The sequence below is a fragment of the Staurois parvus genome, unplaced genomic scaffold (assembly GCF_062004578.1).
Source record: "Staurois parvus isolate SC_StPar_1 unplaced genomic scaffold, SC_StPar_1.0 ptg000131l, whole genome shotgun sequence".
Taxonomy (NCBI): domain Eukaryota; kingdom Metazoa; phylum Chordata; class Amphibia; order Anura; family Ranidae; genus Staurois; species Staurois parvus.
This window is the reverse complement of record NW_028317927.1, coordinates 6,978,247-6,993,999: the sequence shown is the minus strand read 5'-3', so window position 1 is coordinate 6,993,999 and position 15,753 is coordinate 6,978,247. Positions and strand designations below refer to the sequence as shown.

The 15,753-nt window shown below is 41.4% G+C and overlaps 1 protein-coding gene across 1 annotated transcript in view; it reads left to right on the top strand.

Annotated features, from left to right (window-relative positions):
• The window catches only part of IRS1 (insulin receptor substrate 1), a 59,302-nt gene extending 56,011 nt beyond the window's left edge, over positions 1 to 3,291 (top strand). The window contains exon 2 of the mRNA XM_089672581.1: positions 2,226 to 3,291. Coding sequence (XP_089528707.1) covers positions 2,226 to 2,230 — 5 coding nt within the window. The 3' untranslated portion in view covers positions 2,231 to 3,291. The remainder of the gene's footprint in view (positions 1 to 2,225) is intronic.
• The last annotated feature ends 12,462 nt before the right edge of the window (positions 3,292 to 15,753 follow it).

Below are 15,753 nucleotides of genomic sequence, written 5' to 3'. Positions count from 1 at the left end.
AGTGCCCCTAGTCTTACTGAAATATAGAATTAGACTGAGTGTTTTTGTTTTTTTTAAGTGAAAGACTTGCTTTTATGAAACTAGTAAGGATGAAATATAATACACTATTTAAAAGAATTGCAGTAGTCCCGCTGTGTACATATTGTTTGTGTCTTATGTACAGAACTGGCCTTTTTGTGAAAGAATTGAAAGGTAGGTTCAGTCTCCTTAAAACACACCTCACAGCAGATGTGAAACATACACCATTGCATAAAATGTACCCCATGTAGCCTTCAGTTACATGTTTTACTTGCCAGGAAGGATTGAGTAATCTAGCAAAAATGTTCAGCCCCAACCACAAAGCTGTATTATCGGGGACTCCAGCTAATGCTGGCGGTAAGTAGGAAATAGATTAAACACAGGTTTTCCCTGTTCTGGAGCTGCCAGCAGTGATGTCAGTGACATTAAATGATCCTACGCTGAGCTCAGTGTAGCCCGAGATCCCCTGCTCTAAGCCAGTTGTGTAGTGAGCTGTTTTATAGGTTGTTAAGGAAATACTGACTGTTGTTGATGAGAAACAATGGTGAGTCCAGACTGTGATCTAAGCACAGATTTTTTAGCTCTCCCAGTCTCTTCAGCCATGGTTTCTGAAACCTTTGACATGGCTGTAATGAACCGTTTAGGCATAACCAGTGGGATTCATGGCAGTAGATTATGTGAACGTTGTAATGCTGCTTCGCAAGACTGAGAGGCAGTTTATGAAGTCATTTAGCGATTCTACACAAAAGATTGGAATTTGCAGACATCAAAGCCGCATGATTCAGTTTTATAATCTCTTCAGAATATATGGAGACTGCCCTTTTTCTCTTTTTTTTTTTTTATGCTCTCATCTTGTCTGCTTTGAGAAATGTTGGCCTTTTTACAGTTCTGTGCTGAAAACTATAGATCCAGATAACCAACTGTTTTAATAGTGCAGTTTCAATACAGTGATAAGGTGTCATACAAGGACATTTATCATGAGCCCAATGTATAGTTCATCCAAATGGCTACATGCAGGAGTGTGGGGATTGGGGAAGGCACTATAGCCTCAAACTGATGTATGAACAGCCCCAGTCCTAAATTTAGGCAGAAGATTGAATCTGTTGCTCAAGTCTGTATATTTAGCAAAATGTATTGAAGGGTCTGTGCTTTTATCTTTCTGCATTGTAGTTACATCCCACTAAATCTGTCAATGCCACTGGCCATATATTTGCTATTGTGAACGCGCAACAAAAGGAATTTACAAGTTGGATTGTGTAATGATGTTGCAGAACACTACTAAACCATTTGCATGCTTTTTAAAACATGTATTGAAAGCCAATGGAACCTTATAAAAATTATTCTAGTAGCCTCCTTGTGTGTTGGAACATTAGGTGAGCAGATGCTTGCCATTCGTTTAGATGGTAAAGCAGCCCACAGCCATAGTTAACACTATCCCATGCCATCATGCAGCAGAACTGGACTTCAGATGTTCTGCTTGTGCATGATTATACTGCACAATGATGATTTGGGTAAATGTTTTCTGAGGGATCAACTAGGCATTAAAATATAGCAGTAAAGTGCGGACTCAAGCTGAACAAGCTGAAGTTAGAAGCTGATTGGTCCTCCCAGTGTTGATAATTTCCCCCCTAATAATGGATTTTCATGTTTCAGAATACCACTCTAATCCAACACTTCTTGTTCTCTGCAGCAGGCAGGCTGCAGTCCATTTTACCCTCCACTGTAATTGCCTTAGAGAGTTGCAGGTTCCCCAGACACTGGGGATGATTTACTAAAACTGGAGAGTGCAAAATCTGGTGCAGCTGTATATGACAGCCAATCCGCTTCTAACTTCAGCTTGTTCAATTAAGCTTTGACATTAAAACCTGGAAGCTGATTTGGTTTCTGTGCAGAGCTGCACCAGAGTTTGCACGGTCTGGTTTTAGTAAATCAATTCCACTGTTAGAAGATGAGGACTACACCTGATACATGTATGAACCAATAAAAGGGCACCCAGGGTTTACAACAGGCTACATGGCAAAGCTTTAGAATGGTCTACTTGTTTACCAGTGTAAATGTGAATCTGTTGTGTAAAGATATTTTCTATTTGTTTGCTGGCACTATTATGGTTTGCATGTTTATGGTAGTTTTTATGGTATGTTTGACTATTATCGCCATTTTACATATTTTGTATACTTAATTGATTTTTTTTTTTATGTTCTTTCCAGAATAAACAACCTCCACAACCTCAACAAATCACCCCTTCAAGCTCAAGGGATTATGGACTCTCAGTAGCCTTCACACATCACAACTAGGACCTCACATCCTCCTCTTCAATAGATGGTACGCTGCATCCACTTCACATTGTTTACTATACACGCAAACCTCAGGAGTCAGCTGACTGAACTGCACCTTCCCTGTTGTGCCAAGCAAAAAGCACTGTGATGACAGACAGTCTGCTCTACTTCATGGTTGGAGTCAACCTCAGTGACCTGGTACTCCCAGCACCACGCCATGGTGCCCATGGACTCGCTTAACCCGCACATTGTTCACAACTCTATTTAAGTTGCTGCTGAAATTTACAAGAAAAAGAACTGTATTACAAATCAATGGTGTAAATTATTAAGTACGACAAACTGTTAATAATGATTGGTGAGAATTAAATATTTAACATAGGTTTTTGATTTATACATGTACTTTTATTATTTTCTTCCCTCCTGCTGGAGCCCATATTTTTACATGGGGCTATGAGGTATTCTGTTGTAAACAGACTTTGGGTAATTGCTAAATAAGATTAATAAAATTTAAAGGGTAGGGTACTATTCTCCTTTCTAAGGTAAGAAGACCTAAAAAAGGGTCCTAGATTACTAGGACTCTACTTTTCAGTGCTATTTAGTGGAGGCTGTAATATGAGCGTTGATAATAACACATCAGCTCTGCACTCCTGGCTGTGTTGTGCTTTAACTTCTTCTGTGCCAGATAGGGCTGCAGTTTTCACTAAAAGCATTATCGGAACTGAAAGTCCCATAATACATGATACTCACAGGTTTTAGAATAAACACAGATCTTTTCATTGCACAGGTAAAAAGTAAAAAAAATATATTGATTCAAGTCTTCCAATGTATATAGTGTATAAGAAAAAGGCAAAAAAGTGTGAAAAAAAAAAATTAAAGAGAAGAAAGTGAAACTTGGCTGAACTTTAAAAATGAAAACACCCTGGAATGAACAATGTGGTTGTTTGTAAATTCTGGAAAATCTTTCTATATGTAATAAACTAGATACCGTTTAATTTTTTTTTTTCTGGCAAGCGTGTTGTATGTTATGATTATCCCACACAAGGGTGTTCACATTTTCAACATAACAGTTGTCCGCATATTTGTATGAAATAGATTTTGCTATACTTTTCATTGAAGTGCATGGTATCCTTGAAGTCCTATCTGTTTGGGTCTTTAGAAAGATGCTTTCACTGTGTCATTTCAAGGTAAAGTGACAGTGTCTGCACATAGTACACAACCCCAAGGCAGGTAATGTTACCCAACCACAACACCATGCTGCCCCTAGCTGCTGCGTCCCCCACTTGTCTAAGCTCCAGTGTTCTCCTAGATGGGGAGGATGTCATGCACACTCCCATGTGATGGTGAATGGCTACTCAAGCATGAGCACTGTCACATATAGGAGGTCACATGCTCCCCAATATCCAGAAACCCCACCAAGGGCTCCAACAGTGTGGGACGGTGTCAAGGAAGTTTGTTTGGGTATATGTTGTCTAGGGGAATTGGACTATGTGCAGACTCTCTATGGATAAAGTGAGTGTCTCTTGAGGGGAAACCAATGATACCATAATTTATTTAAAAATTTTGATCAGTTTTAAAATCTTGTCGACACAGATTAAATTATATATAAATCCTATATTTGCTCCCTTTTCCCACTGTAAAATATTTCCTAGTCCATACAGTACAGAACATGGGCTATTTAATCATTATGACTGAATTATACGCAACTGCCTTCAGGGGATTGGCAAAAATGGAAGGCTTCAGGGACATCCCCCCTCCCACTCCCAGCTAGTTTTTTTTTTTTTTTTTTTTTTTTATATGCTGTTCTTAGGTAATGGATCTCATTTCTCTACTGAGAGAAGCTTGCCTTCTTATTTGGATGTTTCTCTGAATGATGATATTCCTTCAAGATGATTCACATTTCCAGATGCACTGTGGCTCCTCATGCAGCAATACACCACTGCATGTATTTTGTTGTTGTATCTGTTAGGATCAATAGGTTTTTGTTTTTTTTGCACTTATCTGAGAGAAATCCAGTGAACATGTAATAGCTTGTGCACTCTTCCTCTGCTACAATTTAAATTTCGAGCAGTGTCATCAGCCCTGCCTAGTTCATATATGTGAACTACAGAACACCCTGCCTTGATATTGAAGAGAGGGGAGGTGTTCTGTAGCCTACAACAGGCATTGGGGGCCTAGGGTAACAATGCTCCTTTAGCATAGGTACAGTGAGTGAGTGTTTTCACCCTATGATAGTGTGCTATTAACAGGTGAAGTTAAAGTGAAAAGGCCTGAATAAATATATTATATTCGATTTTATTATTGGGTTGAGATACACTTTAAAGCCTAACTCCAGGTTTACTGTTTTGAAGAGTAAATACCGGCACTTGGCCTGGGCTTGTGTTTATTAAACACCCAAGTAAAAGTCAAAGATGTAGTCACTGTTGCATCTGTATAAACAATGGCCACTGCCCCAGTCTCTAACTGGCCTTCACAGCAAGAAGCACTTGGAAGAGTGACGCATGTCAAGCAACAAGAGAAAAATTCCCAGCTCAGCTTGCCAACCAGCCTGCAAACAAACTGAATTAACCTGTCTAACAGTATGCATTAAAAACAGGGTTTTAGTTGACACATATTTGCAAATACATGCCTCGTCACGGCACCCTGATATTCTGTAGTTCCTAACTCTACAAATTTTGAGAGCCCCCATAGTAGAGGCACTGTTGCATCTGTGACTTTTACCCAGTGGTTTAATAAAGACTTACAAACCTAGAACAAGTGCCGGTGTACCCGTAAAACAGACATATAAGTCATACAGGAGCCTTCACCACAGCACCGCTTATTACACACAGATATTGGGTCTGGCTGGGTTGAGCACCGTTTGTTGTTTTGTTTTTTTGTGACCAGATTTACTATGACTTTAAATATTTTGTTTGGGCTGAGCTGCCCCAAACTAACTTTCTTTCACTAACCGGCTGGAGGCACAGCATACGTTGTATGTAGCATCAGCTGCATACAATATGCAGCAGTGGGACAATCCCATTCCTGGAACAAAATTGAGTCAAGCTGAGTGCTACTTGGGAAGCGTTGTAATTTTATGATTGCATACAAGATTCCTGTGATTGACACTGGAGGTGGAGGGGTGGGCAGATGATGTCACAATCTTCACTCTGTCAATCACAGGAAACCTAGTATTTATTAAATACAAACCTTCCTTTTGAATGGCTGAGCGGCACTCAGTCTGACTTGATTTTTGTTCTGGAAATGGGACAGGAATCTCTGTCCTGTTGCTAAATCACAGCATAGTATACTGTATGCAGCTAATACAGTTTTTACAGCCTTCCCTTCTTCAGATGCATCTGTTTAGTAAAGGAGTCGTGGTAAACCTGGAATTAGACTTTAAGGGGTTGATTTACTAAAAATGGAGAGCGCAAAATCTAGTGCAGCTGTACATGATAGCCAGTCAGCTTCTAACTTCAGTTTGTTTAAGTGTTGACAATAGAACCTGGAAGCTGACTGGTTCCTGTGCAAAGCTGCACCAGATTTTGCACTCTCAAGTTTTAGTAAATCGACTCCTAAGTGTGCTTCAATGTAATTAGATAGGTACAAATATTTACTTGGTGCAAGTATTTGCTTTTTCATTCACCATGACACTACAGGAAATTTGGGTTATGGTTTGTCTGGAAGAGGCCATGCCTTTTGCCTCACCTTCCCTTCAGCTTATCGGTTGACCTTTCATGTATGCTTAGAAAAGCTCCAATTCAGTTGGGAAATTGTTGTGCTGAAGTACCACAAACACTTCATTCTTGTGTCCTTGATCCTGATTCCTTTTTTATGCATAAGGGCTAAGTAGATGGTTTCCTAGAGACCACTGGTGGTACGCATCAACACTGGGACTTGGCATAGAGGAGCAGAAAACCAGCTGCCACATTCACAGTGAATGTAAGACTGTAATGATGCCTGCTTCCATCTACTAGCCATTAGATGAGTGTTTTCCAACCCAGTCATCATGTTTCACCAACAGTGCCTGTTTTCTTATAGACAGATAGGACAATTAGTATTGGCAAGACACTTCAGCCGTTTGGATATGCACAGAACCTAAAATGTTGGTGAGACTTGAAGACATGCTTGGGAAACTTGATTACGTATACATATTTTAACATGGACATCAGAGCTGTGTGTAGTTCTGTAAGTTGGGGTGGGCATTTCAGAGAACACTGATTCGGTTATTTGGATTCTACCACTAAAATGATTCCCGGATGGATGCAGCAATGAAGAGGACTTGCTCCATAGCAACAGAGCAGGAGGAGAGAGCCTGATCAAGACAAATTGTGCAAGTATCAAAAGATAATTACAGAATTGTTTCTTTGGTTATTTTGAGCTCTACAGTCACCCTGTGGTTTTTTTTTTTTTTTGAACAGCAACTCTACCACTTACTAGAAAATCATTTCAGTTTAATTTAAAAAAAAAATTTAAGTATATGTAAACCAAGTCACTACAATTGCATATAAGCTTTACCATGTTAATTTCATTTTAAAAGTAATTTTTGACTATTTTTAAATAGGTGTTTATAAAAAAAAAAAATGCTGATCCTGCCATAAAGGTCCTTGTGCAGGCACTTTTTGTTAAAGGGTAACAACTTTCTGTTCATGTCTCCTGATTGCTTACATCGACTTTAAAGCGACTCCAAAGCTAGTAAACCATTTGGTCCCTGAAAGAGAAGAGGCAGTCTGTGTATTCTACCTTCTCAGGCTTCTAGCGCTGCAGCCTCCATCCATGTCTTTAACATTCAGCACTCCTGAAAGTATTGTTATCCTGTGTGACCTGCCACAGCATCTTTCTCTGACCATGGCAGAGAACAGAGGCATCCATCATTTCAAGAAGTGTAAAATTCCAAAGAAAAGACAGCTGCAGTTCCTGCAACTAAGTTGGATATAGGACACAGAGAGGTGAGCGTAATGGCTTCTTTCTTCCAAAGACTTGACAGTTTGATTTCTGTAGAAACCTGACAGGGTCTCTTTTTAATACCTTTACGACTAAAGGTCATTGATGCCTAGATGCCCAGGCCAAATTTAGCACCATTAACATGTCTTGTTTTTTATTATAGGCTGAGAAAATAACTAAAAATTAGAAAAAAGTTAATATTTTCTATTTTTTTTAACCACTTCCCTTCTGGCCTATTGACAAATGACGGCTCAGCAGGAGCTTTCTTGTTTAGAGGAAGACGTCATATGATGTTCTCCCAGGCGTGCGCCCTAGCAGCCATACAGCGGCATGGTTTGTCACACACTGTGTCCACGGGACCAATTACAACGATAACATGATGTTTGTACACCATGAACGGCTTTCATTCATTGTGTTCTATTGTGGTAATCTCTGAAATTGATCACATGGTACAGACAGGACCAGTTACAAAGCATATGTACTATGTGATGACTGTGGCCAATTAGCTCTCACAATAGTACATACTGGGATAAATTTACTAAAACTGGTGCAGCTGTGCAAAGTAGCCACTTGGCTTCTAACTTCAGCTTGTTCAGTTAAGCTTTGACAAATAAACTGGGAAGCTCATTGGTTTGTGTGCAGAGTGGCACCAGATTTTGCACTCTCCAGCTTTAGTAAATAAACCTCACTGTCTATGAATGGATGCCATTCATAAAAATGATTGCTTATAACAGTGATTATCCCTGTTATAAGCAATCCTAGTGTAAAAATAAAAATCCTGATCTCTAGAGATGTCACCATGGTACTACTGCACTGTTCTGGTCATAGTATGTAAAAAAAAAAAATATATATATTTTTTTAACATACTGTCACCAGTCATATGATAATGCTATACTGCTCTGGTGCCAGTATGTAGAAAAACAAAAATTAATTTCTTAATTTTCCAAAAAATTACAAACTCACCATGCCTCTTACTAAATACCTCAGATGGTCTACTTTCCAAAAAAGGAGTTGTTTGGAGGGTATTTGTACTGTTCTGGCATTTTAGGGCCTCAAGAAATTAGATAGGCAGTCAGTACATCAGGATTGATCAATTTTCAAATATACTGACTTATCCACTGTCTGTACAACTACATTTTTCATTTTCATGACAGTCTATACCATTTATTTGTATTGATTGCATGTTATGTGTGAGAAGATTGTACCTGCAGCCTGTTCAACACTCAGTCTTATGACCATCCTTCAATGGAACTGCATTAGTGGTTTGGACCCTCTGATAGTTCTGGTAGATTATGTTTCTCAGAGGGTTTGAACCTAGGCTGTCACATGTCTATTATTCAGCACTGAACAGTTGCAGACTCACACGCATCCAGAAAGTATTCACAGCGCTTAACTTTTGCCATATTTTGTTATTTGTGTGTTACAGCCTTATTCCAAAATGGATTAAATTAATTTTTTCCCTTCAACATTCTACAAACAATACCCCATAATTACAATGTGAAAGAAGTTTGTTTTGAAATCTTTGCAATTTATTAAAAATATAAAACAAAAAAAAAAAACCACATGTACATAAGTATTCACAGCCATTGCTCAATACTTTGTTGAAGCACCTTTAGCACCAATTACAGCCTCATGTAGTTTTGAGTATGATGCTACAAGCTTGGCACACCTATTTTTGGGCAATTTCTCCCATTCTTTGCAGTACCTCTCAAGCTCCATCAGGTTGGATGGTGAGCATCGGTGCACAGCCATTTTCAGATCTCCAGAGATGTTCAATTGGGTTCAAATCTGGGCAACTCCAGGACATTCACAGAGTTGGCCCGTAGACACTCCTTTGTTATGTGGGCTGTGTGCTTAGGGTCATTGTCCTGTTGAAAGATGAACCATCGCCCCAGTCGAAGGTCCAGAGCGCTCTGGAACAGGTTTTCATCAAGGATGTCTCTGTACATTGCTGCATTCATCTTTCCTTTGATCCTGACTAGTCTCCCAGTTCCTGCATCCCCACATCATGATGCTGCCACCACCATGCTTCACTGTAGGGATGGTATTGGCCAGGTGGTGACTAACTTATAGAAGATTGTCCAGTATAGCATGCATCAGCTTCTAACTTATCTGCCTAGTTTACAGACAAAGGTTTATGATAATCAAATGTCAAAAATACATCTCTTCACCTGGCTTTGACAAATTGTGCAGCAAAGCAAAGGGAAAAATATCATTGTGCTGGCAAATATCCTATCTGATGGTCATTATACACTGCTCCAAAAAATGTAAGGGACACTATGAAAACACATTGAATCTCAATGTGGAAAAATACCACGCTGGATATCTATACTGATATGGCCTGCATAATGTGTTAGGAACGTAAGGATGTCCCATAGTTTGATGGAAATTATCAGTCTACAGAGGACTGAATTCAAAGACACCCCAAAAATCAAAGTGAATAAAATTATGTAGCAGGCTAGTCCATTTTGCTGAAATTTCATTGCAGCAACTCAAAATGGTACTCAGTAGTTTGTATGGTCCCCACATGCTTGGATGCATTCCTGACACTGTTGGGACATGCTCCTAATGAGACAACGGATGGTGTCCTGGGGGTATTTCCTCCCAGATCTGGACCAGGGCATCACTGAGCTCCTGGACAGTCTGAGGTGCAACCTGGCAGAGTCAGTTGGCTCGAAACATCTCAGATATGTTCTATTGGATTTAGGTCAGTCGAGCGTAGGGGCATTCAATGGTATCAATTTCTTCATCCTCCAGGAACTGCCTGCATACTCACGCCACATGAGGCCAGGCATTGTCGTGCACCAGGAGGAACCCAGGACCCACTGCACCAGCGTAGGGTCTGACAATGGGATTTCATCCCAATATCTAATAACAGTCAGGGTGCCATTGTCTAGCCCGGGTGTCGGCAACCCGCGGCTCTTTTTCACCTTTCCTGCGGCTCCGGAGCACACTGCCCACCAGGTGACAGGCAATAGGGTCGGCAAGCCGCGGCTCTTTTAATGCAGATCTTCTGTGTGCCGGGCGCCCGCTGGCAAACATTGGCTGTCAGGATGTAGGCGGGGCAGCCCGGATGTAGGCGGGGCAGCGTGACGAACTCCTCTCCTCTCACAGTCCGCCCTGAAGACCAGAACGGCGCGGGAACCCAGCTAGAGGAACGCGCGGAGCAAAGGTAAGTGAATTCACACAATATGGGGAATGAATTACTATGGGGGATGAATTACTATAGGGGGGATGAATTACTATATGGGGGATGAATTACTATAGGGGGGATGAATTACTATAGGGGATGAATTACTACGGGGGATGAATTACTATAGGGGGGATGAATTACTATATGGGGGATGAATTACTATATGGGGGATGTATTTTCAGTTTTAAAAATGTTTCTCTCAAAATAAATTTCAATCGTGGTTTTGGCGAGATTTGGCTCAGTCGAAAAAAAAGGTTGCCCACCACTGACCTAAGGCTAGGATTGTGATTATGACGATACACTGTGGCCCTGATTAACCCTTTGCTTACTGGGCCCTTAAACCCCCTTCATGACCAGAGCGTTTTTTGCAATATATGCAGTGTCGGATTTGTTTAAAATGTTGCAATGGTTTTGCGGCTCCCAGTCTTTTTTTCCCTCTCGGAAACGGGTCCAAGTGGCTCTTTATGTCTTAAAGGTTGCAGACCCCTGGTCTAGCCTGTAGAGGTCTGTGCATCCCTCCATGGATATGCCTCTCCAGTCCATCACTGACCCACTACCAAAATGGTCATGCTGAACGATGTTACAGGCAGCCTAATGTTCTCCACAGCTTCTCCAGAACCTTTCATGTCTTTCACATGTGCTCAGGGTGAACCTGCTCTCATCTGTGAAATGCATAGAACGCCAGTGGCAGACCTGCCAATTCTGACGTTCAATGGCAAATGCCAATCGAGCTCTATGGTACTGAGCAGTGAGCACAGGGCCCACTACAGGATGTCAGGTCCTCAGGCCACCCTCATGAAGTCGGTTTCTGATTGGTTATAAACATTCACACCAGTGGCCTGCTGGAGGTCATCTTGTAGGGCTCTGACAGTGCTCATCCTGTTCCTCCTTGCACAAAGGAGCAGATACCAGTCCTGCTGATGGGTTAAGGACCTTCTACGGCCCTGTCCAGCTCTCCTAGAGTAACTGTCTCCTGGATTCTCCTCCATGCTCTTGAGACTGTGCTGGGAGACAGAGCAAAACTTCTGGTAATGACACGTATTGATATGCCATCCTGGAGGAGTTGGACTGCCTGTGCAATGTCTGCAGGATCCAGGTATTGCCTCATGCTTCCGTTAGTGACACTGACCCTAGCCAAATGCAAAACTAGTAAAAAAACAGAGAAGATGAGTAGGGAAAAAAATGTCAGTGGCCTCCACCTGTAAAACCATTCCTGTTTTGGGGGTCTTCTAATTTATGCCCATCTAGTGCATCTGTTGTTAATTTCATTAACACCAAAGCAGGTGACGCTGCTTAACAACCCTCTCTGCACTTAACTGACCAGATCAATATCCTAGGAGTTTAACTGACTTGATGATATACTATAATTTAAAAGTACTGCTTTAATTTTTTTTGTGCAGTGTAGTTGCAGTATCTCACAGAAGTGAGTACACCCCTCACATTTTTGTAAATGGTTTATTATATCTTTTCATGTGACAACACTGAAGAAATGACACTTTGCTACAATGTAAAGTAGTGAGTGTACAGCTTGTATAATAGTGTAAATTTGCTGTCCCCTCAAAATAACTCAACACACAGCCATTAATGTCTAAACCGCTGGCAACAAAAGTGAGTACACCCCTAAGTGAAAATGTCCAAATTGGGCCCAATTAGCCATTTTCCCTCCCTGGTGTCATGTGACTCATTAGTGTTACAAGGTCTCAGGTGTGAATGGGGAGCAGGTGTGTTAAATTTGGTGTTATCGCTCTCACTCTCTCATACTAGTCACTGGAAGTTCAACATGGCACCTCATGGCAAAGAACTCTCTGAGGATCTGAAAAAAAGAATTGTTGCTCTACACAAAGATGGCCTAGACTATAAGAAGATTGCCAAGACCCTGAAACTGAGCTGCAGCACGGTGGCCAAGACCATACAGCAGTTTACCAGGACAGGTTCCACTCAGAACAGGCCTTGCCATGGTCAACCAAAGAAGTTTAGTGCATGTGCTCAGCGTCCTATCCAGAGGTTGTCTTTGGGAAATAGATGTATGAGTGCTGCCAGCATTGCTGCAGAGGTTGAAGGGGTGGGGGGGTCAGCCTATCAGTGCTCAGACCATATGCCGCACACTACATCAAATTGGTTTGCATGGCTGTCGTCTCCGAAGGAAGCCTCTTCTAAAGATGATGCACAAGAAAGCCCGCAACCAGTTTGCTGCAGACTAAGGACATGGATTACTGGAACCATGTCCTGTGACCAACCTTTTTTGGACCTAACCCTCAACATGGGCATTACAAAAAAGAATAAGTTGCGGTCATACTGGTCCACAGACCCAATTCATCATATGCCCATGTTCTCTGCTGCAATGGCTAGGCATAAATATGAGACGATAATGCGATTCAAACATTTAAGTGATAAAACACTGCGTGGATGAGTCTCTCATGCATTTTACTGGCCGCCTTGCATTCAACCAGTACCTCTCCAGTAAGCATGCCAGATTTGGGGTCAAACTGTATAAGTTCTGTGAGAAGGCCACAGGCTATACATGTAATTTTAGGGTTTATGAGGGATAAGACAGTGAAGTAGAGCCCTCCGACTGCCCAAACTACATGGGAAGCAGTGGCAAGATAGTAAGGGACTTGGTGTAGTCCTTGTATCTCAAGGGGTACCACTTATATGTGAACAACTTCTATACAAGCATGCCACTATTTATACATTTACACAATGCTGGAATTGGCTTATATAGCACAGTGCGACCTAATCACCAGGGCTTCCCCAATGCCTTGTAAACACCCGACTTAGAAAGGGGGAGAAACCCTGCTTTAGAAATGATGAATTGCTTGCAGTGAAGTGGAAGGACAAACAGCATGTTTTCATCTTGTCTTCCATTCACGCAGACACGATGGCCCAAATTAGCACGGCATCTGGCATTGTTGAGAAACCCCTCTGTGTCCATGACTATAACCTTAACATGGGAGGGGTGGACTTCAACAACCAAATAAGGAATCTGTACCTAATTTCCTGCAAAGTTCGACTCTGGTACATAAAGGTGTCTAATTATTTCAATTGGTAATATACACTTGTCACGATCGCGGCGTCAGAACCCAGACCTTCTCACCAAACTCGTGACCGAAGGACTGGTTAATCGGAAAACGTGATGTGACGTACGTAACGTACCCAGCTGCACCCTGCACAGCGATTTTCCAGCTAATGGACTACAATCTGTGCCTGCAGCCTGAATGCGCTTGTTACTGGTTCAGGTTAATCACGCAATTAACCATTCACTGCCACCACCTCCTTTTTGGTACAGAGCAAGAGGAAACTCAGCTTCAGCTATGACACTATAATGGTCGATATAATCGTCTGTATAAAACGATCATAACACAGGTCTTTTATAAAGAGAGTTAAACAAACAGTAGCGTCTCTTTAAAGGAAGGGATTCGTAAATTGCAATTAAAAGCTATAGAAACAGTTCAACACTTTCATAAAGGAAGATTTATTACTAAAAGGTCAAACGGTGCAATAAAAATACTTACAGAAAAAAGATGTAACTAAGATATATATATATATATATATATATATATATATACACACACACAAAGAATAACAGCACAGCAAAGAGATATCAGAGAGAAAGGGAAGAGTTAAAGTACTTGCCAAAGTCCTGGGTCAGCCGATCCAAGCTGCAGAGCAGAACCTGGATTTGATCTCCATATGTTACGATGGAAAGATAAGAGATGTCTTCAACTTACTTCTTTAGGCCTGCTAGCCTGTTTTTTAAAGTCCCCCAGCAGGGGGGTGGCTCTGAGTAACTGACCAATACTCTGTTTAGGGAGGGATTGGCAGGCGGAACCCAAAAATAAGAACAAGCATCTTTCATAATTCATATTCTGGCCTATAACTTCCCAGCTGCACAAGCGACAATCTCTCCGCGGGTATTTTATTATGCAAATAAGTCTAAGGATCATGTAGATATGAATTATGAAATTGTACGTTACACGGTGTACAAGTTCTATGTTTTGGCTCCCCTGATGATCTGAGGTGGACGAGTGACCCATCAAAATATTCGTCTGCGCATTGGCCATCTGACGAGGTGCCCGGTTTCTATGTAAGTCTTCCATATTTCAAGATATGAAACATAGGGGAAAAACTGATTTTACCAGAAGTTATCTGATCCTGCCACCTACGCTGAGCTAGGTTTATGAGGTTACAATTCTTTCAATTCCTGGGAGAGCTGCCTTATCTCCTTACGAGGTGTGAAACGTTACAGCTTCTGGGACAGTGAGTCTCCAATTCTCTTAGGACAGCTGAGTTATCCTGGCCTAGGTGAGAAAGGCTACACTTCCACAGACTGTTAGGCACTGAACTAGGTGCCTTGGCCTGTCATTGACCCATAACCATTACACACACATCTGGCACTGTGCCTCTCAGGAAGGGAGGGGGAAGGAGAAGGATGAGGGAGAAATGGATACCCTTAGCAAGAATCAGTCTGAAACCAAAATGGTTGAACCGCGTCCATCTCGGATGCGCGCGTTTGCGACAACACTCACCGGGTATTAGGTACACCTTGCTAATACCGGGTTGGACCCCTTTTTCTTTTAAAACTGTCTTAATTCTTCGTGGCATAGATTCAAAAACGTATTGGAAACATTCCTCAGAGACTGGTCCATATTGACATGATAGCATCACACAGTTGCTGCAGATTTGTCGGCTGTACATCCATAAACCATTGATACAAGGCAGGATGGATCAATGCTTTCATGTTGTTTATGCCTAATTCTGTCCCTACCATCTAAATGTCGTAGCTGAAATGAAGACTCATCAGACCAGGCAATATTTTTCCAATCTTTTCTCCAATTTTGGTAAGCCTCTGCGAATTGTAACCTCTTTTTCCTATTCTTAGCTGACAAGAGTGGCATCTGGTGTTGTCTTCTGCTGCTGTAGCCCATCTGCTTCAAGGTTTTCCATGTTGTGCATTCAGAAATGGTATTTTGCATACCTTGGTTGTAACAAGTGGTTATTTGAGTTACTGTTGCCTTTATATCATCTCAAACCAGTATGCCCATTCTCCTCTGACATCAACAAGGAATTTTCATCCACACAACTGCTGCTCACTGGATATTTTCTCTTTTTTGGACCATTCTCTTTAAACCCTAGAGATGGTTGTACATGAAAATCCCAGTAGATCAGCAGTTTTTTAAATACTCAGACCAACCCGTCTGGCACCAACAACCTTGCCATGTTCAAAATCACTTAAATCCCCTTTTTTCCCAATTCTGATGCTCAGTTTGAACTTCAGCAAGTTGTCTTCACCATGTCTAGATGCCTAAATGTATTGAGTTACTGCCATGTGATTGGCTGATTAGCAAT